At 40.9% G+C, this 24,559-nt stretch overlaps 1 protein-coding gene across 1 annotated transcript in view; it reads right to left on the bottom strand.

Annotated features, from left to right (window-relative positions):
* Nucleotides 1-24,559, bottom strand: part of ENPP2 (ectonucleotide pyrophosphatase/phosphodiesterase 2) — a gene marked incomplete at both ends in the record, with an annotated part of 134,082 nt that overhangs the window by 82,649 nt on the left and 26,874 nt on the right. The window contains 1 exon segment of the mRNA XM_080694737.1: nt 2,701-2,803. Within this exon segment, the coding sequence (XP_080550863.1) occupies nt 2,701-2,803 (103 nt within the window).

Below are 24,559 nucleotides of genomic sequence, written 5' to 3'. Positions count from 1 at the left end.
AGGAGATGCCTGCGTGTAGATCACTCCCCACTAGTGTTGAGGAACCCTCGGGAATTACAGTTACTGAACAAGAAGCTTTTCAACCATGATTCTTGCTCCGATCGTTCTGCAGCTGGCCGTATTTGAATACCCTTTGTGTTCCTTGTATTTGCTAGGAAAATCTTGAAGCACTGACCTCTCTAGGATTTCTTTAGAACTTAAAGGAGTTGCTGAAAATAGGCCTGGGTGCTTTCCATGCTAGTATCTTATTCTAATGCCTATGGAAATTTTCACCCGATATTTTCTGATGTGAAGGCTTTGCTAACAGAATAAATCTAGTCACATGTATTATTCAAAAGATGCTCTTTCTAGACAAATGTAGCATGTAAAAAGACATTTAAAACACTGTATTCTGCTTTCACTCAGTCTCCAAATTACATCTTTTTTTTTTTTTTTTTTTGCGGGTCTGGGGATGGAACCCAGGGGCATTCAACCTCTGAGCTACACCCCCTGCCCTATTTTTTATTCTTTATTTTGAGACATGGTCTCACTAAGTTGTGGAGGGCCTCACTAAGTAGCTGAGGCTGCGGAGTGAATTCTGGGATTATAAACATGTGCTACCACGCCCAGCTTCCAAATTACATCTTTGATCCTTTCTCAGGAGAAATCAACTACAGTGCCTCAACAGCAGATAAGCTACATCAAAAGAAAAATAAAAAGTAAAATTTGTGCAAGCATACCAAAACCCTAAGACTCGGACTTAAGTTGTATCCTAAGACTAAGCCTCATGTAAGTAGAGGTTTTGCTAATCAAGAAATACAGGCCTTAAATAATCAGCAACTCAAATAACTCAGGAAGCAAATATTTTGTAGTTTACTTAAGACTATTTAATGGATAAATTATAATGTAGACTGTACTAGAAGTAACACTGATTCATTAGTAGATATCTCTTTTTTTGTTTGGGGGTTTGTTTGATGATTGATTGATTTTGTTACTGGGGATTGAACTCATGGGCATTCTACCTCCAAGCTACACCTCCAGCCTTATTTTATTTTTTGCTTGAAACGGGGTCTCACTAGGTTGCTAAGAGTCTCACTAAATTGTCAAGGCTGATCTCAAACCTGTGATTAGGAGCTTTCAGCCTCCCTAGTACTGGGATTATAGGTGTGCACCACCACACTCAGCTTCGGTATCAGTTTTCGCCAAAGTAATATATAAATTTGAAACAGAAAGTTCCTTTTTGGCCACATTTGAAAGAACCAGCAGTTGGCTGTCAAGTTGCTAGCTGGTCCACATGGTCATACTAAGGATCTAATGCCCTGTCTGTGAGTCACAGCATTAACCCAAGTGAAAAAGAAGCCTTTGAAGACAGCATTTGCTACTAATAAAAACAGCATTCTCTTCTAGCCCAGAGATCCTCTCCCCTCCCTCCCTCACCAACAAAATAGAACCTATTTTGTTCATTTGGTTCCTTTGGGGCCGTGATTTTTATCATCTATTTTCTCACTGTACACAAACCACACCCCACTTCAATTCACTATCCCAATTCTAACATAACTCTCTCAACCTTCTGGCATGACTCAAGAGTAACTCACTTGATGTGAAAAAGATCTGCTATGTCATCAGTGCATGCGTTGTATGTGGTTAATAATTAAAAGTCATGCTGGCTAAACAGAGACAGGTGGCTGTCTTTCATTGTGGTCGGATCAAAAAATACAAGGAAACACAAAATTCACAGGTATACAGACAAACGTGCTGGGATGTCAAGAAATTCAAGAAAATATTGCCCCCTAGAGCACCCATTACTTCACGTGTAATTTTTATTTCTGAAACCATCGGCAGCTCCAATTTCCAGGAAATTAACCAACTCATTGCTTAATACCTGGTCAGCTAAGCCCCCTCGGTCTGCACAAGGAGCTCCTTCATAAGAATTCCCACTCTGCTTACGGAGCAGCATATTGTAAAAGGAAACCCTTTCACTTTGGTTCGATTAGTCAAGTCAGGGCACACTATTAAGACTTACCTTTTCGGTATGCAAACTAAAACACGTGAGCAAATCAATTCTGTAAGCTCTTTTAAGCATCTCCTCTCTCTTGTGTTTTCCCCTCATTTAGATAAATCTTAATCTTCAAATCCTAAAGTCTGTAAGCTTTTTGAAGACCGTTCATTGCCTTTTTAACTTCCATTCCTCTTTTTCCTAGATCAGAACTATCTGGTTTCATGGCAAACAGATCAGATTTGTGTATCTCCAATATCAAACCAACACCTGCTCTCGCCCCCTCTATTTCACACTGGGTTATCAACAAAAGTTGGAATCTCAACATTTACAAACTTCAGAATACAAAGATTTTTTTTTTGAAGATTTAAAGGAGTTTATTAAAAAGATAGAAATAAAGAAGATAGTTACAGCCTCATGTTACCCTTAGGGTAACATGAGGGGGTGCTTTGAACGAAATCACCCCAGAGTACAAAGATTTAAAAGGACTGTTATTCTGAAGCAATCATAAATATTCCCTAGTAAAAAAAAAAAAAGCACATTTTTTTCACCTAAATTATACATACTTAGAGTTTTGTTTGTCCCCTCAAAAATCAAGGACTCAATTTATTATCCTTCAAGTTTATCAAGTTTATCTCACAGATGGATTTCTTAAGGAGCTCATGTTGAGTACCTCGTGAATACTACTTTTAAAGGACTTAAATACAAATGGTTGTTCCGCTTACCTGTCGGAGGGCCTTCATCCCATCCTTCTGTTCTCTTAACTCGATTTGCTGTGAATCCTAAGCAGATATTAACACCGATGGCAAAAGTGAGCAAAGATATCACCTAAGGGAACAAGGAGGTCGAGCTGTCAAATACAGCTGGGCAGAAGTAAATTCAATCGCATGAGAGCAGCTCAAGACTCCACTGTCCCCAATCCTACAACTTCCAAAAAGCATCATAAGGTGCAGTCTTAATGTGAACAACAGACAATAAAAGCAAGTAAAAATAAACATAGAAAGCAAATTCCAGTTTAAAAGGAAGCGATTCTGATGATGTTCCATTTCCCCTGCTGCTGGTCCCGTCACCCCCCTACCTGGTAGCACTGGAAGGAGCCTCTTAGAGCCATGTCCTGGGGTTCTTGGAAAGCCTTCTGCAGTGAGTCCTCTGCCTACATGGAATGAACTGCCTTTGGGGCTCCGAGTTCAGTCTGTTAACTCCGAGCAATCCCACCTGGGAAGTTGACAGGCTCATCTGATTTGTCCAGAGCTTGATCTCTTCACAGCTTGTTCACAAATTGCAGCTCTGAGCGCCAGAGGCTTAAAGCATCATCCTGCTCTCCCCACCCCCTTATCGGTCCCTCCCCTAACACAAACACTTTCATGTGGTATCCTCTGGCAACACGGAGATTTCTTCTGTCCCTGTGGCCAGTAACGGTGTGCTGTTCGCTTTTCCTTCCCTCACAAAAACACGGTTTGTCAAAAAGAAACCAAATGTATTTTATCCGATAAAAATGAAACAGCCCTGCCAGCCTTTCTACCAGCTGTAGGCTTCTACGGTTTACAATGCAGTTATTCTATGTCGTCAACCTCCCAGCTTTATTATTTTTTTTAACAAGGAAAGTCTTATAATTTGTAAACCTAATAGCTCTCCCTGTCTTTTCCATTTATTTATTTTTCTGGCAGTTTGAATGATCCCGTCCCTCTTTCCACATTCTCAGCTACTCCTGATTCCTCAGATGTTTCTCAGGACAAAATCTCCCCAAATTGCAACTCACACAAGAGATAGCATTATTTTCCCGTGCTCTTGTTATATTTTAGAGAAGTAACTTTTATCAAAATGCTGGGAATGCCAGCTTAGCAGCATAAGGTCCTCCTGCCCCAGGAGGAAATACAGCTCCAGTCTCTAGCTATGTCTGCCAATTCCAGCTTATTTTGGGGGGTTGGGGGTGGAGGTCATGGTATAAGGGAGGGGGACACAGGATGGTAAGTGGGAGTGTTATTAGCAAGTGAACTTCCTATGGAAATCTCAGGGGCAGCAAGAACTTAAAGTGTCTCCCTACTAATTTCCCAGCTAAAATGTCATCTAAGTGCTCTGAAGCTCTTGTGAGAGTCACAGTTCCTTTATTAAGCTAGTTGGCAACCACAACACTTGTACATCAGAAATCAAGGCCTCTAAAACTGAAGCTATTAAAATGTCTATGATCTTGAGGATTCAAATGAGAGGAGGCTTGTTTTTGACTTTTCTCTGCCAAGCCCAGTGACTGTCTTTCTTGCAGGGCACATATGTGCATACATAAACAAACAGGGACCTACCCTGCAATAAATTACTCGGGAGCAGTGGTTCTGCTCAAATACAACATGAGAGCACAAAAGCAAGAACTTGTTTATACTGCATTGATAGTAGGTCTGGCATTCATTATAAATTCTAGAATTTAGTAAAAGCTCACTAGGGATAAAGAAAAGAAAGAAAGAAAAGATACTGCCAAACTTTAAGCTGCCTTTCTAGAATCTTTAAGTGTTATACTCTTCTGAGAGATGACAGACCTATGGCATCTTCTATGTAAATATGTAACTTCAGTCTCTATGCCCTACAGAACTGATTTTGGAGTATTTAGCAAGACTTATGAAAGAAGTTAACCTCATGTAAGATGTTTCTACTATTTATGTTAAATTACAAGATGCAAGCTCGTTATTGTAAGGGAAAACTATAACCCAAAAAGGAGACTATCAAAACGTTCCTATTACTTCCGGGAAGATGGCGAACGAGAAAAGCGGGGCTTAAGAGCCCCGCTAACAACCAATCTCCATTACCACAAAATCAGCGCCTTTCATAGCCAGAAAACACCATCACCAGTGAAACAAAAAAAAAAAAACAGGCTCCAGAGAGAAAGCGGACTGAGAAGAGAGCCACAGAGGAGATAATCGGCCTCACGCCCGAGGACGCGGCAGACGCGGCAGCAGCGCCAGACTGCCGGCGGCACCGGCGAATTCTCGGGATGGCTACAGCAAGCCGAGGTGAGCCGCTGCGGCACAGCCAGGCGGGATTTCTCCGCGCAGAGAGCATCTAAAGCTCCCAGTGGCCGAGCTCAGCACACGCTGCAGGGATTCAGAGTGGAAATCAAAACCAAGAAGAAAAACACCAGCCCCACAGCCGAGGGCGTAGCAGCGGTGCCATATTGCAACCGGCGGCAGCAGCACTGAATTCAGCGAGGCCAATACAGCTACATCTGCGTACTCAAGAACAGTGAGTCAAATTGCAGGCCACAGAAGAGAAATCCCAGTACTGTACTCCCTGGGACTTGACCCAGTGGGGGAGGGGCGGTGGCAGAGATATCACACCATAGGAGAACGTGCAACCTGGCACCCCCCACAGTCTAAAGCAGCCTCTATCGACTCTCTGGGTCGGAGACTCTGTGATACAACCCAGTAAAGGAGTAGTGGGGTCTGAGATACTACAGACTCGAGATCCAGAACACCTTAAGTGAAGTCATAGTGACCCAAGGGAAGAACCCAGAGAAGGCACAAACATCCGAAATCATGGGAAAGAGGAATAATACTGGAGCAATAAATGCCCACAACCCCACAACATCAGAACCCGATAAAACTGAAAATCAGAGATTTCTAGAAGATCAAATCAGGAAAATAACTGTAGAAATAATAGAGGTGCTTCGAAAAGAACTCAGAGAGAGCCAAAAAGAGATAAAGGATGCAATTAATGAAGTAAAGGCCTCAATTCAAAGCACAAACAACCGATTAGAACGCATGGAGAACAGAATCTCGCTCTTAGAAGATGAGCAATCCAAAAATGAACGCATAGTTTCTAATCTAGAAAAAAATATCGGACAGCAGGAATCTGATATTGAAGAAATATGGGCCCATTTTAAGAGAGCTAACCTAAGAATAATTGGAATAGAGGAGGGAAAAGAAAGTGAAACCAAAGGGATCAACAATCTCTTCAAGGAAGTAATAGCAGAAAATTTTCCAGACATAGAGCAAAAGGTTGATACACAGGTCCAGGAAACTTATAGAACTCCCTTTAGACAGGATCGGAGAAGAGGATCCCCACGCCACATAATTGTCAAAATGACCAATGTGGAAGTCAAGCAGAGAATCTTAAAGGCAACAAAAGCAAAGGGCCAAGTGACATTCAGAGGCAAACCAATTAGAATCACTCCAGACTTCCCAAACCAAGTCATGAGAGCCAGAAGGGCTTGGAGTAACATATTCCAAACTCTGAAAGAAAACAACTTCCAGCCAAAAATTTCCTACCCAGCAAAACTTTCTATCAAATTAGATGGAAAAATAAGAAGCTTCCACGACAAACAGAAACTGAAGGAATTTATGTCTTCAAAACCAGTGCTAGAGAAAATACTCAAAGAGATTAACTACAAAGAAGAAATAGGTAACACACTCCAGAACTAGAGAAACAAGATTTTCCATCCAACAGACAACTAAGATTGGTTATCTGTGGAGATTCATTATTTATGTTAGTCTTTTACCTATCTCTAAAGGGTATTGTTTGCCTTTATTGTTGTCAATTTTTAGGATTTCTAGTTGGAATATTAATATACCTTCAGATATAGCATTTGGAAATATTTTATCCCATTCTATTAGTAACTGTTAACTCTGTTTACATTGTCTTTGGATATACAATTTTTTTTTTAGGGAGTTTGTATACTCCTCTGTTGCCTGTGCCATTGAAATCATAACCAAGAAATCACTGCCAATTTCAATGTTGTGAGGTTTAATGACCCAGATTTTCTCCTAAAAGTTTATAGTCTTAAGATTTATATTTAGGTCTATTATCTATTTTGAGTTAATATTTGTATATGGGATTAGGTAAGGGTCCAATTTTATTCTTTTCCATGTAATTATTATTTTTAACAATATTTAGTTAAAAGATTAATATTTCCACCACCAAATGTTCGTGGAAACCTTGTCAAAAATAACTTGACAATATAGGGAAGAATTTAGCTCTAGGCTTTTATTTAACTCCAATGGTTTATATATCTGCCTTTAGAATAGTACTACACTGTTTCAATTATTGTAGCTTTATATGGTTTGAAATCAGAAAATATATATCTTCTAGCTTTGTTCTTTTTCAAGATCGTTTTGGGTACCTAGAGTCCATATTCCATATTAGGATAGATTTTTTTCTGAAAAATAAATATATAAATATGTGATAGTTTCACCTAAAAAATAGAAAAAAAATATTCTCTGGTAAGAAAGAAAGTAAAAAGAAATATTGAAATGTTATCTTTAAGTCATCAAAAGCTTGGTATCAGACAAATGAAACTGTTATGTGAGATTATCATTTTTAATTTTAGATAAATTGCCATAATACTAGATGTCAACTACTAAGCCAAGCATGGGAGGGAGGGATAGGGAGAGAATGGGGTGGGGATTGGGTGGGGCCTGACTGGGAAAAGTGTGCATGTATGTCTACAAAAGTATGTATCCTACTATGATGTATGAATACAGTGCACCAATAAAAATAAATAAATTTTTTAAAAAAGTTCCTATTATTTCTTTGCCTAACTGAATTAAAAACCCAGCCTCCTCTTCTCTCTGGCCTCCCCCAGGCCTTCCCAGAGTCCAACAGCTTCAGGCTTTGTCTGATATTTGTCTGCAGAAGCCCAGCTTGAAGACAAAGAAGGCTTTCCCTTGAAGAAAAAGAGAGCTCAGAAGCTGAACATCACCCCTATTTTATTTTATTGACATGCTGACCAGCTGTGCAGGAAGAAAACTAAGTTAAAGAGCCAAGTTGACACATAACTGGTTTCTGTACATCATTTGGTACCCACTGGCCAAAAAAATAAAAAATCAAGCTCGGTCACTATTGAACTGTCCTGTCAAAGAACTTCATCTTCTACCAGATCAAAATGCATCGGGAGCCCGGTGTGGTGGCGCACACTTGTAATCCCAGCATTTGGAAAGCAGAGACTGGAGGATGGCGGTTAATAGACAGCTTCGGCTACTTAGCAAGGCCTCTTGCAACTCAGTGAGACCCTGCTTAAAGAATAAAAAATAGAGCTGGGGGTGTAGCTCGAAGATATAGCCCCTCCTGGGGATGTGGAAGCCCCTAGGTTCCATCCCCAGTACTGCAAACACACACACACACACACACACACACACACACACACACACACACATCAGTAATTATTCATACATCATCATTATCATCATCTAGCCCTAGCTAGCATTTTACGACAAGATCATCATTATAAATTAAATGTCAGGAGGACAGCCAAAGTTCATACCTTGTCCATCAAATAACTGCAAAATACAATCATCCCTAGTTAACTAAAGCTGAGGAAACTGAAAAGCCTGGTAACATACAAAGTAGGTTGAGAAATAAAGTACAATGACTGGCATAATGTCTAAAACTGTTTGTAAGAAAGTCAAATTAAGAAAGTTCACCTGCAATCATGTCAAATATTTTGGTAGAAAGTCACACATGGCTGGCTCTGTAACTGAAAAAGACTGAAAAATAAACTTCAGCCTGGTTGATTAGCCCAGTCATATTTCAGAGAACACTGCCCCCTGGCAGAAGGAAACCCAGAACATAAAGAAATCTTTCAACAGTCTCAGCACCTAAAAAACACTCCATGGTTCTCAAATTTTATCAAACCTAAGACTCACCCTGGGGTTTTGTTTAAGATGTGATGCTCATGCCCTACACCCCAAGAGATTCTGACTCATCAGGTCTAAGCAGTGGAGAGAAGAGGGTGTTCAGGAGCCAGGCAAGAATGGCACAATAGGTTCTTCTGATGCAAGTCATACGAGGCGCACATTTAGAGAAACAGAACATTAGAATAAATTACTCTGAATTAATTGACTTATGCCCTGCACATTGGATTGCTTGGCGTAATTCATCATGTGATTTTAATATATTATCAATAACATTCACTACTAATTGGACTTTAGGTTTAGATCTCTTAATGACACACTGCAGCCGTTCCTACAGGGAAATCATCTCTGAACTGTAGGCAGTGGAGCTGTATTTTATTTATTTTGCTGCTGGTACAAAGCAGCAGTGTGTGTGTGTTGCTTAATTGCAATACAGTACTCGCATTTATACAAATGCACAGTCTATCTTTCATGAAATGATTCTATGAATCCTTGTTCCCAAGCCCTGATTAAGATAAGAGCGCTTGAGGTTCACAGTGAGATTTCAAAGATAGGTGACCATTCTTGCTTCCTGCAGTAATTATAAAATTATCAGGAACTGATTAGAACTTTATCTCCTCCAGTTTTTTCTTTATGCAGAATTGACATGATTTGACTTGGCTTAGCATCACTCCAAGAATAATCCTAAGGTAATGCATGAAGTTAGACAATTACTGATCACATAATATTTACAAGTATCACTTAGTAGTAACTATAGCATATCACTACGAAAACAAGAAACAGCACTCCAAGTATAGTCTTACATCTCGTGTGTGTGTGTGTGTGTGTGTGTGTGTGTGTGTGTGTGTTTTGCTGAGGATTGAACTCAGAAGCATTCTAACTCAGAGCTACACCCCAAGCAATACTTTTTTTTTTTTTTTTTTTGGTGGTGGTGGTACTGGGGTTCCTGGAAGCCCTTCTACCTCTGGGCTACATTCCCAGACCTATTTTTATATTTTTATATGGAAAGAGGGTCTCTTACGCCAGCGCGGCAGGCTTCGAACCTGCGCGATCCTCCTGTTTCTGCCTTCCAAACGCGGGGATTACAAGCGTGCGCCACCCCGCCCGGCCATACTTTATTTTTTTTAATTTGAAAACAGAGTATTATTAAGTTGCTGAGGGCCTCCTAAGTTGCTAAGGCTGACTTTGAACCTGAGATCATCCCATCACAACCCCCCAAATACTCGGATTACAGGCATGCTCCTACTCTGTTTTAGAACTCTTTAAATGTTGTTTTTAAATTCTGCTGTGGATGAGAACTGTTAGAAATTTCAGAATAAACTGAACAATGATCTTTGCAAAAGAGAACTACCAGTTATATCCAGGAGAACAAAAAGGGGATGGCAAATAGAGGAGCAAGCTGGTTTAATTGCTCCCACAATCTAGTACTGCAGCTATGTATAAAATAAATGCCGTTTAAGATTGTGAACCACAAAAGCAAGTTTGATGGGTAACGCATGGTCCCAGCAGCTCTCCAGGGGGGTCTAGCAGATGCTTGTTCAAATGTAAACAGGAGCTGTTGCATTATCACATAATTGAAAGCTAAAATCAACACCGTCACGTCTGCAATAACTTCAACTTATAAATTTCCACACATCCTCTGCCCTTTATGAATATTCATTTATTGCACAGGTATTATTATCTCCTACGATGTACCAGGCACTATTCTGGGTACAAGTAGTACTACATAGGTAGCTAAATCAGACACCATCCTTGGCTTCCAATGAACTCAATAGACATAGAAATGAATATGAAATAGGAACTATGGAAATGCAAAAATATAGAGACAAATGGTGCAACAAGACCATATTGTTCAGGTTTGAGCTAGTCAGGGATCACAGGAGACTTTGTGGGGTAGGCGTCCATTGAGCTGGGATCTGAGGGGTAGTAGAAATAACTAGATTCAGAGAGGAGGGAAGAATTCCAGATGGAGGGAAAAAACACGCAATGTGTGTAGTGGGGGCAAAACATATCCAAGAAACAAAAAGACAGCCAGTTTGGTATAAAAAGAACAACCATGGATATGAACTGAAGTAAGACCAGAGAGGTAGAAGAGACTGGTCATGCGGTTCCTCCACAGTCATCTTAGCAATGCTGTCTCTATTCTTAAAGCAAAGGAGAGCCATTAGAAGGCCTAAGAAAGGTAGAGTTTACTTAGGTCTTAAAGCACTCTTCTCTTTATAGCATGGATATGATTAAAGGGAATTAAGAATGGACTCAGTGGACGGGTTTAGAAGCCAGGGCAGTAATCCAGACAAGAGGTGATGATGGCATACACCTAGGAGGGCTCTGGAGGTGATGCAGAGGAAGGAGAGTAAAAATTAGGAGAAAGACTTGTGAATGAGTTAGGGCAGGAGGGTGCAGCTCCTGAGTAAATGGATACTTAGTGATTATGGTGATCAGCTACATACTCAATAAATCACTTCTTGTTTGAAATGGATCATAAAAAGATGATCATACATGGTTGTACATGCCTATAATTCCAGTACTTGGGAGACTGAGACAGGAGGGTCGCAGGTTCAAACAGTCTCTGCAATTTAGCAAGAGTCTCCACGACCTAATGAGACCCTATTTCAAAATTTAAAAAATTAATAATCAAAAAGAACTGGAGGTGTATCTTAGAGGTAGCATGCTCCTGGGTGCAATCTCCAGCATCATACAAAAAGAGATATATCCTATTTGCTAACACCCTAAAAGTAAATAATTAAAATAAAGACATGGCTAATTGTTTTAAAACTTTTCTTAATAGCTTTAAAAAAGTATCTAAGGCAGTTGACTTAATGTAATGTTACCTTGGGTTTTGAACACACACACACACACACACACACACACACACACACACACTACATTTATTCCTAACTGAGGTTTTTAAAGATTCCCCCTGCCCAGGAAATAGTTCAGCTTTGTTCCTAGTGCTAGCTCATAATAAAACATTTTGAAACTCAAAACTCAATTTAACGATTTCTTTCCAGCTGCTCTGAAACCTGCATGCTAAATATTTGAGCACAAAGAGAAAGGTCCTCACAGTTTGGAGATATGGGTCACTGACACATGCATGAGCCTCATCAAGATTTTCATCTCTGAGTCCACCTTGTAATGTGTTTGTGTAACACAAGCACCAGCAGGTGCCAGGAGATAACTGCTTTATCACAGGGTCAGAGGCTCCCTTCCTTCTCCTCCGACTCAGGCACGCTGAGATGCTACTTACTGCCCACTCCTCTTGCAGTTGAAGAAATGGAGATGCTCAAAGTATGTGACCCATCCAAATAGGGGAAAAAGTGGCCGAGCCAGGTCTGAACCCCAGTCTCCTAAGCCAGCCTGGTCCTCCCTCCCTGAGTGCGTGTTCTATTACACCACACAAGGGCCCCTGAGCCCGTGCAGAATGCAGCTACCTGCACAAACCACTTCACACTCCCAACTTCATTTCTGTTGATGAAAATCTTAAAAAATACTTCCTGTTCTACTACAATCCTTCTGTCTCTTGTTTCTCATGAGACACCAGGCTATAGATTCGAGTTGTTAAATATAGCTATTTCCTTCGTATCCAGACACTTTGCTGAATTTGTTGATCAGTTCTATACGACTCTTGGTTGAGTTTGTTAGATTCTCTGAGTATAGTATCATATCATCTGCAAATAGTGAACATTTTAGTTCTTCTTTTCCTATTTGTACTGCTTCGATTTCCTTTTCTTGCCTTATTGTTCTGGTTAGAGTCTCAGGTACTATATTGAAAAGAAGTTGTGATAATGGACATCCTTGTCTTGTTCCTGTTTTTAGGGGAAATTCTTGAAGTTTTTTCCCCATTTTATATGATGTTGGCTGTGGGTTTATTGTAGATTGCCTTGAAGATGTTGAGGTATGTTCCTTCTATTCCAATTTTTGCAGTGCTTTTAGTATAAATGGATGTTAGATTTTGTCAAATGCTTCAAGTATAAGAGACTGCTGAGTGCTGAAAATACCGGAATTATCTTTTCCCATAGTTGTGTTACATCCCTTCTTCTTTATTGTTCCAGAAGGAATTTAGAAGGTTTCCTCACAACTTGTCTTCCTGCCTTAATTCTGCCCCTTCCACAATATTTCATGCTATTTCATGAAGTCCTTTCTTATCCAATCTCTAACTCATTAGTTATCTAAATAAAATGCATATCTGATGACTTTCCTTCCAAAATTAAAATCTTTCAGGGACTCCCTGTCAAGCAGTTCTCTAAGTGTGATCCCTGGGCCAGCAGGATCAGAGTTACCTGAAAACTTATTAGAAATCCATGTCTTTGAAACCAACTGAATCAGAAAGCTCTGGGAGTGGAACCCCTGATTTGTGTGCTAAGAAGCCCATCAAGTGATTCTGATGCATATGTAAAAAGCACTGACCTACAAGATAAAAACCAAGTCTCATGGAGTGTACAAACTTGTAATTCCAATATATATATATATATATATATATATATATTATATGTAATATATGTAATTCCAATATATATATATATATATATATATATATATATGTATGTATATATATGTATATATATTCCAATATATATATGTATATATGGGTATACATATGTGTATATATGTGTATATATATATATATATATATATGGCTGGGGGTATAATTCAGAGGTAGAACTCCCTTGGGTTTCATCCCTAGTACCCCACCAAAAAAAAAAACTGCTTAGCAAGGCATGTAAGACCCTAAATGTCTCTAGAAAGTAAGCTTTCAGTATTCACATCTTAGCTCTACCAGAGTTTCAACTGTGAGACCTGACATGAACCTCCAAGGCCCAGTACTCCTCCACCCTAACACTCAGTCTTCTTCTCTGCCTTCATCTCAGGATTCTTAAGATTATTACGTGAAATAATCCGTGTAAATCACTAAACACAATGCCCGGCACAGAATAATGCTTAATAAATGGGAATTTTCTTAATTAGAGAAATATTTGCTGTTCCTTGATTAAATTGTGCTCCTTCACACCTGCATTCCCTAATATGGGTTGATACTTTGGCCTAGAATACCCTCGTCACTTAATCTCCCTGGCAAACCCTGAAATATTTGTGAAAATTCGAGTCACGTGTCGCTCTGTAAGCCCTCTCCTCAAGTGCCCTCCCCTGCAGAGCCCTGGGCTCCTCTGCTCTGTTCCCACATAAGGCCACTTGAGCCCCTAGGATCTCTTCAAATGCAGAGACGAGTCACCCTGTGTTCACAGAGCTCTGCAGCATGTGGGGAATATAATAGGCCTATGATATATGTTTGCTGAATGAGTGCTTGGCACCAGGAAGCTTGACTGCGGCCCTTTCTCTGTTCCTAACTACCTGTGTGCCTTCAAGCCCCGGTGTCTTCATCTGGAAGGTGGGATTATTAAGCTAACTCAGTAAGTTTCAGATGTTTTATGAATATTTAAACTTTGTTTTCAAATAAAAGCTGAATATGAACACCAACTTCTATGAGCTGCTCCATTGGAAGTGCGGGTAGAGATCCAGGATCTCCTACAACCAGATGCCTGCTCCCTACGGCACCTTCTCAGACACCTGGAGATTTGAGGAGTACAATTAGGAAAAAAAACAAGCAAAGAAAAACCAGTAACTAAATTATCAATGGCGATCTCAATATTGTGTACAGGGATGGAAAGGGAGCCCAGGAAAGCTCACCAAATGCTGTGTGCGTGAATGTTTTTATCACTTTAAAAGTTCATTATGCTGTATAATGACAATGCACCAATAAAAAAGCCAATGACTAGTTAGTGTCTATTATTTAAATAATGGCCTGAGCCAGGCATGGTGGAGCATGCTTGTAATCCCAGCATTTGGAAGGCTGAGACAGGAGGAATGTCGTTTCCAGCCTCAGCTACTTACTGAGGCCTTTTGAACTCAGTGAGATCCTGTTTCAAAATAAAGAATAAAAATAGGGCTGGGGGGTGTAGCTCAGAGGTAGAATGTCCCTGGGTTCCATCCCCAATACTGAAAAATAATGAAATAATAATAATAATATAATAATAATAGCCGGGCATGGTGGCACACACTTGTAATCCTCGTGCTTGGGAGGCGGAGACAGGAGGATCGTGCAGGTTCGAAGCCAGCCGTGCTGGCGTAAGAGACCCTGTTTCTAAATTAAAAATAAAAGTATAAAAATAGGTCTGGGAGTATAGCACAGAGGTAGAAGGGTTTCCAGGAACCCCAGTACCACCAAAAAAATAAAAATTAATAATAATAATAACAATAATAATAATAATAACAACAACAATATCCTAAATCTAATACAATAATTGTAGTAGAGTGTGTGTGTGTGTGTGTGTGTGTGTGTGTGTGTGTATGATACTGGGGATTGACTCCAGGACCTCCAAACTGTACCTCTAGCCCTATTTTATTTTAATTTTTAAAACAGGGTCTCCCTAAGTTCATGAGAGTCTTGCTACTTGCTGAGGATGTTCTGGAACCTGTAATCCTTCTGTCTCAGCCTTCCAAGTCCTGGAATTGCAGGTGTGCACCACCAGGCCAGGCTTCAGTTGTTGTAGTATTCTGATACCTCCACATGCACACCCCCAAATCTGACCCCCAGACCAGATTTTTCACTGATGAGTGACAGAAGCTCTGCCTCTAGGTAAGCCCTTCTGCACAGAGTCCCAGCTCATGTTTGTGTCCACACGTTCCCTTCTCCTCCTTCCCAGCTCCGAGGGCCTCCACTTTCCATTTTCTCTTCCAAATCCTAGTTAATTCATGACTGACCACAGGTCTCACAACAACCTCATGACTGCAGAACCTGCTGGACCATCTGCATTCTACCCAAGGCATTCATCTACTGTGTTTCAAAATTCTGTTTTGTTGCTGTTATGAATGCTTCTTGTCTTTGCAATAAACCCATAAGCTTCCAGAGAGCTGGAGAAATAAATAATATGACATAGAGGTTATTTTTTATGGTGCTGGGGGTGAAATCCAGGGGCCTTCTACCTCCTGGCTATACTCCCAGACCTATTTAATATTTTATTTGGAAACAGGGTCTCACTAAGTCGCTGAGAGCCTCACTAAGTAGCTGAAGCTGGCTTCGAACCTGCGCGATCCTCCTGTCTCGCCTCCCAAGCTCTGGGATTACAGTCGTACACCACTACACCTGGCTTGATATAGAGGTTAAGGATTTCTATTATGGAGTCCAACAGACTTGGTCCTGCAATTTCAAACATAAGATATTATCTAAGTTTTCTAAAATAATGAGTCTCTTTTAAAAAAAATAGTTCTCATCACACAGGATTAATAGGAAGACCAAATTATATATATGTATATGTATATTGAGTATATAGCACAGTGCTTGAAACATAGAAAACACACAAATATCAGCCAACACCAAACATACATGTGTGTGTGCATGTGTGTGCACATGCGTGTGTGCATGTGTGTATGTGTGTGCATGTGTGAATAAGGTTCACATCATTTGCTATAATGTTTTCAGCATCTTACAAAGTTCTGGGCATAAAAATAAGTGCTTAGTGGTAATACAGATTCTAGGGAAATCCTTTATTAATGGAGAGATCATATTAAAGTTAATAATGTTACTAACCACCCTTTTCACATTCTCTCTCACCTCAAGAAAAAATGAGCAGCCCCTGTTTGACAAAGGTAGAATGATTACAGAGACAGTGTTGAAAGCACAGTTTCAACCATAATCATCTGGACCCTCTGTTTGAACTGGAAAACCCCTGAGTAGCTGAGCTTCGAGAAGTGTGTTTCAATTCAGATCTGAAAGGAAGTTGACACTTGCTGTGGGAATGGCATGATCACATGCTTACCAGCGCAGTGGTCTCTCAGGGAGGAAGCAAAACTGTCATTTCTGTGACTCCCCTTCCCATCAAAGAACAGCTGCTGATACTCAGCAATCTAGGAATAGAAGAAAACTTCCTCTGCCTGCTGAAAAGCTTAACAAACAAGCCTCTGCTAATATCATCACACCTTATGGTGAAAGACTGCATGTTTTCTCCCTTGGATTACAAGTTAGACCGGGATGTCTGCTCTGGCCACTTCTATTCAAAATTGTACATCTAGTCAGAGAAGTTAAGTAAATAAACAAATAGCATCCAAAAAAAATAGCATCCAAAAAAAAGGAAGGAAGAATTAAAACTGTATTCAGGATAATATTGTCATAGAACATATGAATGAATTCAACACACACACACACACACACACACACACACACACACACACACCAGGAAAAAATATACTATCGGAATCAGTAAATATTCAGGAAGGTTGGTTGATAATAGACAAATATATGGAATCAGTTTTATTTCAAGACATTAACAAAGATAACCTAAAGTGAAATTATGAAAAATTTATAGTATCAAAAGAATAAAATACTTTGAAGTCATTCTGACAAAAAAAATATGAGATTTGCACATTGAAAACTACGAAGAATATTTAAATTTTTTTGTGTGTGTGGTACTGGGGTTCCTGGAAACCCTTCTACCTCCGGGCTACACTCCCAGACCTATTTTTTTTTAAATATTTTTATTTGGAAACAGGCTCTCTTGAGCCAGCGCGGCTGGCTTCAAACCTGCGCAATCCTCCTGTCTCCGCCTCCCAAGCGCGGGATTATAAGCATGAGCCACCACGCCCAGCTAAAATGTTTTTAAAAAACTAAATAAATGGAAAGACATTCACAGTCATGGACTGAAGAATATTGCTGTCAAGATAGAATGAATGAGCCAGGCGTGGTGGCGCACAATTGCAATCCTAGCATTTGGGAAGCTAAGACAGGAGGAATGCAGTTTGAAGACAGCCTAAACTACTACTTTGCAACTCAGTGAGACCCTGTTTTAAAATAAAGAATAAAAAATAGGGCTAGGGGTATAGCTCGGAGGTATAATACCCCTGGGTTCCATCTCCAGAACCAACCACACACACACAAAAAAAAAGATAGCAAGAAAGTGAAAGATGACCTATTAAATGCAAAAAAAATTTTAAGACATAAATGTGATAACCTAGTATCCAGAACGTATACATAATATACAATGATTACATCCATCTATAAGGAGACATATAACCCAATTTTTAAAAACAAAGAATTAGAATAGAATAGACATTTCTCTAAAGAGGATAGGCAAATGGACAATGAACACATGGTAGGTGCTCAGCAGCACTAATCACTGGAGAAATGCAAATCAAACTCCGAATTCCACTTCTTATACACTAGAATGGCTAACATGGAAAAGACAATAACGTTTGTCTGAAAAGATGTAGGGAAATTAAAACCCTCTCAGATTGTTGGTAGGAATATAAAATGGCGCACCACAAAAGAAATTCACAACAGGAGTGTCAAGTAGTGAACGGATAAACAAAACGAGGTATATGCATCCGATGCACTATCATGTGGCAATAAAATGGGATGAATGTTGATAAATGCTACAATATTAGTGAGCCTTGAGAACGGGTGAAGAAGCCAGTTACAGAAGCCACATGTTATATGATCCATTTATATAAAACATCTAGAATAACCAAACCTATAGAAAAAGAAAGATTAGTAGTCGCCAGGCAATGAGGGAATGACTATTACTGGATACGTGTTTTTGTTTGGGAGTGTCGAAACATTCTGAAATTATACCATTGTGATGTTTGCAAATCCTTGTGAGTATATACAAAAACCACTGAAATGTACAATTTGTCAAAAGAGTGAATTTAATGAAACACAAATTATATCTCAATAACGCTGCTATTTAAGAAAAGAGCTGGTGAGATTATGCTGGCAGATACAAATTCTAAAACATCTGGATCCTCATAAAAAGAACATTATAGCCCTGATCTTCTGTGTCTCTGGGTCTGTGTGTTCAAAGTAATCTCTAGAGCCAAACCAGTGTTCTCTGAACCCGACCATGCACCAGATGAATGAGATATTTCAGTCCTGGTGTGGATCACTTTTAACGAGCCCCTCTGTGTGTGTAATCGAACTCTCTATATCCCTAAAAATAAGACGATTTCCTGAACTCTGTTAGAGAAAGTCGGGCCCTGTGCCATACCGCTTTCATCAGGTTTCATGTTTCATTTTACTTGCAAACACAACAATCCCCGAAAAGAACCCAGTTCTTGCCTACAGATCTTGAATCTTAATGGCAATAAACTCTAAACAGTTTGTGGGACAGTTGTGGAAAGTTGAGAACAATAATACATCTTGTATTTGGAAAATGCTTCTATATAAAAAAAGCCCTTACCCTTTGAGCTAGAGATCAAGGCTCATTCACATTTCCACTTGGCAATCGATAAAACTGAAGGCCTATGCCCAGGCAGTCACAGAGCAGTACCTGAGATTGGGAGACCACGATAGCACATGTGGTAGTCCAGCATTTGGTAGAGTGGTTGAACTGAATATAGATTAAATGGGTAGAGAGCGGCATTATAGGCCACATGAAATTCCAAAAGCAAAGATTCAAACATTTAAGAAAAGGTAAAGAAAAGGAGAATACACACATACGTGGAGATACTTTCTTATATAGTAGCTAGTCTTTAGTAAGTGCTGATATTTTTCCAGACAATTTACTAGGGGCATTTGCATATGCCACTTCACAAAAAATTCACAAAACTTTTACAGATTATTATTACCAATATATGTGAAAACAACCATATGTGTGTCAGACAACTTTCCCAAATTCAGTTTTGTTTTTTTTGTTTTGTTTTTTTTTTTTGTACTGCAAATGGAACTCAGGGCCTTCTACCTCTGGGCTACACTCCCAGACCTATTTTATGTTTTATTTGGAAACAGGGTCTCACTAAGTTGCTGAGAGCCTCACTAAGTAACTGAGGCTGGCTTCGAACTTGTGCGATCCTCCTGTCTCAGCCTCCCAAGTACAGGGATCACAAGTGTGCACCACCATGCCTGGCTTCCAAGTTCATTCCTGATTAAGTAAAGGAGTCATCTTCCATGGATGATACCCCGGTGAGGATTATAAAACTGGCCAGATCTAAAAGAAATGGGGATTCCAACTTTCCATGAAAGAAACCTGAACCTGTCAAAAGCAGAGGATCTGATCAATGTTTGATGAGTCTGGCTAATGTTTCTTAATTCAGAAGACAACAGAAGCCACACATTAACCTCGGTTTTACACTGACCTTGTGACCTCCTCTCACCTCCCCCCCTCAAAAAAATATGGGAGTAGTTGGGAAAGTGGCCCGCACCTTGAGCACCTGGCCATGTTGTTTTGAGGTTCTTAAGAGCTCAGAGAAAATGTTCTTCTTTGTTAGACAATTGCCTTCAGCTTTGAAAGGCCAGAGTTTTACAAATCACGTAAGAGTGGTTCAACACATATTTGTTGAGCACATACCACAGTATTGGCTGACTCTTGTTGAAAGTTTTCTCTGTGCCCAGCCCTACTTCATATCAAGGATGGTGAGGCAAAAGCCATGTTTGAATTGGGAGAGACGAAGCCCAGTAGTTTCTTTGGGATGTTGTAACAAAATACCATCAGGCAAGTGGCTTATATACAAAAGAAATTAGTTTCTCATGTTTCCGGAGCTGGGGGGGCGGTCCAAGGTGGATGCACTGGCCGACTCATCTGGCGAGGGACTCTGCTTCCTCATGGAAAACTGTCTCCTCACTGTAACCTCACCATGCAGAAGGGGCAAGCCTCTCCCGGGTCCTCTATTATAAGAGTATTAGCCCATTCATGACGACTCTACCCTCAAGACCTAATCATTTCCCATAAAAGGACCTTTTCCTAACATCACTTGGGGGTTTAGGGCATCAGTGTCTGGATTTGGGGAGGACAAAAACACTCAGACTATAGAAGGAAGTCAACAGTGTGTTAAAACACACTTAGAGGTAGGTATGGGCAAGTGCGGGAGGTCTCCCTGGTTGTGTCTCTCACCCCACTCCCAGGATGCCCTTCTGCCCTGCAGTTTCCATAGGATGGGTGGTTGGTACACAGATTCTTCCCACTATGCACATTGTCATTATATACCTGGGACTGACAGAAAATCTGAGACCCATCTGCCAGGCATGCTGGCGCACGCTTGTAATCCCAGCATTCCAGAGGCCGAGGCCGGAGGATTGCAGTTTGTGGACAGCCTCAGCAACTTAGTGAGGCCCTTTGCAAATTAGTGAGACCCTGTTTCAAACCAAAGAATAAATAATAGGGCAGGGGGTGTAGCTCAGAGGTTGAATGCCCCTGGGTTTCATCCCTAGACCCGCAAAAAACCTGAGACCCATCTTCCTTTTCTTTTTAGCAGTTTCTATACACAAAGAAAATCGTGGCTTCCTACAACATTATTTCAGTATTTACAGTCCAGGATCCTGAACTGAAAAACAAATATATATATATATATGTATATATATATATATATATATATATATATATATATATATATATTGTGTGTGTGTGTGTGTGTGTGTGTGTGTGTGTGTGTGTGTGAAAGAGAGAGAGAGAGGGCGAGAGAGAGAGAGAGGGAGAGAGAGAGAGCGAGTGCGCGACTGGGGATTGAACCCAGAGGCATTCTACCTCTGAGCTATACCCCTACTTTTTTTTTTTTAAACAGGGTCTCACTAAGTTACAGAGAGCCTCCTGATGTTGCTGAGGCTGGCTGGGAACCTGTGATCCTCCTGTTTTAGTCTCCCAAGTACAGCATTACAGGCATGCATCACCACACCTGATTTAGGGCACATTCTTGAACTCAATATTCCAGTGACAACTAATTGCCATGTACCATGTGCCATGGACTAGGTAAAAATTCAAATATATCTTGACAGACTGAAATAAAAATTTTTAAAGTGAAAAAGAGAGAAAGAAAAAAATCCATCACTCTATCTGTGATAACATTTTTTAAATAGAAAACACAATTCAATTACATGACTTCCCACTAGAAACATCAGCATTAAGAACCTTCCTGAAAGAAACCTCAGAGTTTGAGCAACCTGCAGGCTCTATAGGATCCCAGCTTCAGCATAGCTCTAAGAGACCTCCCTCTGTCTTGGGCTCCTCCTCCACTGCTTCCTCTTTCTTCTTGCACTAGAGATTGAACCCAGGGACATTCTACCTCTGTGCTACTCCCCCTACCCCAGCCCATTTTATTTATTTATTTATTTATTTGTTTACTTATTTATTTATTTTATTTTATTTTTGGTGGTACTGGGGTTCCTGGAAGCCCTTCTACTTCCGGGCTACACTCCCAGAACTATTTTATACTTTTTTATTTTGAAACAGTGTCTCTTAAGCCAGCGCGGCTGGCTTCGGACCTGCGTGATCCTCCTGCCTCCACCTCCCAAGCGCGGGGATTACAAGCGTGGGCCACCACACCCGGCCTTACTTATTTAAATTGGAAACAGGGCCTCACTAAATTGTTCAGGTTGGCATTGAAACTTCAATCTTCCTACCTCATTCTCCCAAGTACTAAGATTCCTGGTGTGCGTCACCAAGCCCAGCTAACAGGTTCCTTCAGTAAGTGATTTCTGAAGCTGGGCATGGTGGCGCACACTTGTAATCCTAGCATTTGGGAGGCTGAGTCAGGAGGATCGTGGTTCGTGGACAGCCTCAGCTACTACTTAGTGAGGCCCTTTGCAACTCTGTGAGACCCTGTTTCAAAATAAAGAATAAAAATAGGGTTAGGGGTTGCCGGGCGTGGTGGTGCACGCTTGTAATCCCCGCGCTTGGGAGGCAGAGACAGGAGGATCGCGCAGGTTTGAAGCCAGCCGCGCGCGCTGGCTTAGGAGACCCTGTTTCCAAATAAAAATGTAAAAATAGGTCTGGGAGTGTAGCCCGGAGGTAGAAGGGCTTCCAGGAACCCCAGTACCACCAAAAAAAAAAAAAAAAAAAATTAGGGCTGGGGGTGTAGCTCAGAGGTAGAATTCCGCTGGGTTCCATCCCCAATACTGCAAAAAAAAAAAAAAAAAAAAAAAAGATTTCTAACTAGCCCCAGAAGAAAAGAGTTTCCACTGAGCCTGGCACTGCTGGCCTCCAGCTGGATCACGTTCCCCTCTGGACTGCTGATTCTAGCACTGAAGGAAGCGAGAATGGGATGATGAGGCATCCTTACCACCCCATCCACTCGCGCTTTCGCTCCTGCACTTGTTCATTCAACAAAATGTTATTGAGCATGTGTCATGCACTGGGATGCAGTCTCTTGCCCTGTGGATCCCACATTTGCATGGGAGGGGAAATATAATGTCAAGTCGTTGATAAACGATAAAGAAAACAGAGCCAAGCAAGAAAAGAGCGGAGGAGTGGGAGCAACTGCAGTCACTAGGTAGCAACACAGCTGTCTCTCCAGAGATGACAGGTGAACAGGAAACAGGATGGACTGAGAGAGGACCCAGGGGTCTCCTAGAAGGAACCGCCAAGTGCAAATGTCCCCGGGTCAGAGCAGCCTGGGGTGGCAGGAGGCTGGGTAGAGTGAGAAATGGGGGATGGTCGTACAAGTCAACATTAAAGAAGCAGTCAGGTTCTGGTTCATGTTGTCGCTCAAAGGACACTCCTGTTGGCTTCAGATGTCACCTGCCTTGTAATAAGAAGCCCCTGGAGGATCGGGGACAGGCAGTGACATGATCCAGCTGTGAAAGGCTCATTCTCCCTGCTGTCCAGGGACTGGATATTGGATGAGCATCCCGTGATGCTGCGGCCTGGGGATCCCCACAGGTGAGGGGATGCCTGGGTGTCATCGTCCTCCACACATATTCAAAGGGTAATACGAACACAAGATGAACACGTTCTGCCTCTGCATGCTCCTTCAGACAAAATTAGATGTTAGAGAAAAGTATGTTCGACCTATAACAAGAGGAGATGTCTTACAATCACTGCTGCTAGACAGTGAGATAAGTTTTCACACACACACAAAAGTGGCCTTGTAGAGGCTGGGAATCCGTGCCTGGCATCTAAATTCAGAGGAAGAACAGCTACATAACATCAAAGGTCATTTGAAACTTTAGCTGTCTACTACTTTCAATTATTCCTTTAAATTTTTTGGTACTGGGGATTGAACTTAAGTTCATTCTACCTCTGAACTATGCCCTCAGCCCTTTTTATATTTAATCTTGAAACAAGTTCTCACTAAGTTGTTGAGGACCTTGCTGAGTTGCTTGAGGCTGACCTCAAACCTGCAACCCTCCTGCCCCAGCCTCCCAATCATCTATGCTTAAAGCTGTCTTAGGCAGCTGATTTTTTTTCTCTATTATGCCCATCAAAGAGCTATTCAGATTAGCTAAACAGAATCTGGTTTTGTTCTTTCTTAATAAATCATATGAAAACTCAGGAGATATATATATATATATATATATATATATATATATATATATATATATATTATTTCATCTCCTGGCTGAAATACACATAAAGAATGTACAGATGGGTATAGATAGATATATAACTGGCGTGAGCCATTTAATCTATACCAATTAAAGGGGATATTTGTCAGGTCTAGGCTGAGAGAGAGAAACCTTACACAAAACCCTGTGATGGGCTTATGCAAGAGGCAAAGCAATAGACGTCTGATGATCCAGAAGACAGGCATAGGACCAGCCGACCTTCCACTGCCTCTCCTAGCCTTATAGGTCTCTCATTGTCCCTTATAAACAGAGAGCTGCTGCAGGATTGAAATCCAGTGGCCTGAGATGGCCGCCAGGGTATTATGCAAGAGAACGGAGAACTTCTGGACCTTACTTTGTCCAGCTAAGCTTCTGTTGCACTTAAGAGAGATATTATACAACTTGCTAATCCTGAAATCCTGGACTGTGGGGCTTGGCTGGAATCAGGGTTTGGCTGTGTGCCGGCTGTGTGGGGTAGGCTGGGTTAGGAAACCTCTCTAGACCTCCCAAGCCTCATATGAAAAAATGGGAATTATCTCAAGACCTTTCTCATAGGATTATTGTAGGGATTAAATAAAAAAAACAACCCAGTCTCATTCCCCAGATCATCTCCTCTTGCCTTGGCAGAGGGTCGGAGCGCACAGCACTGTATCTGATGCTCCTCTTAAACAC

Source organism: Muscardinus avellanarius, assembly GCF_963383645.1.
Source record: "Muscardinus avellanarius genome assembly, chromosome: 4".
NCBI lineage: Eukaryota > Metazoa > Chordata > Mammalia > Rodentia > Gliridae > Muscardinus > Muscardinus avellanarius.
Note: the sequence above shows the minus strand (reverse complement) of the source record. Positions and strands in the feature narration are given on the sequence as shown.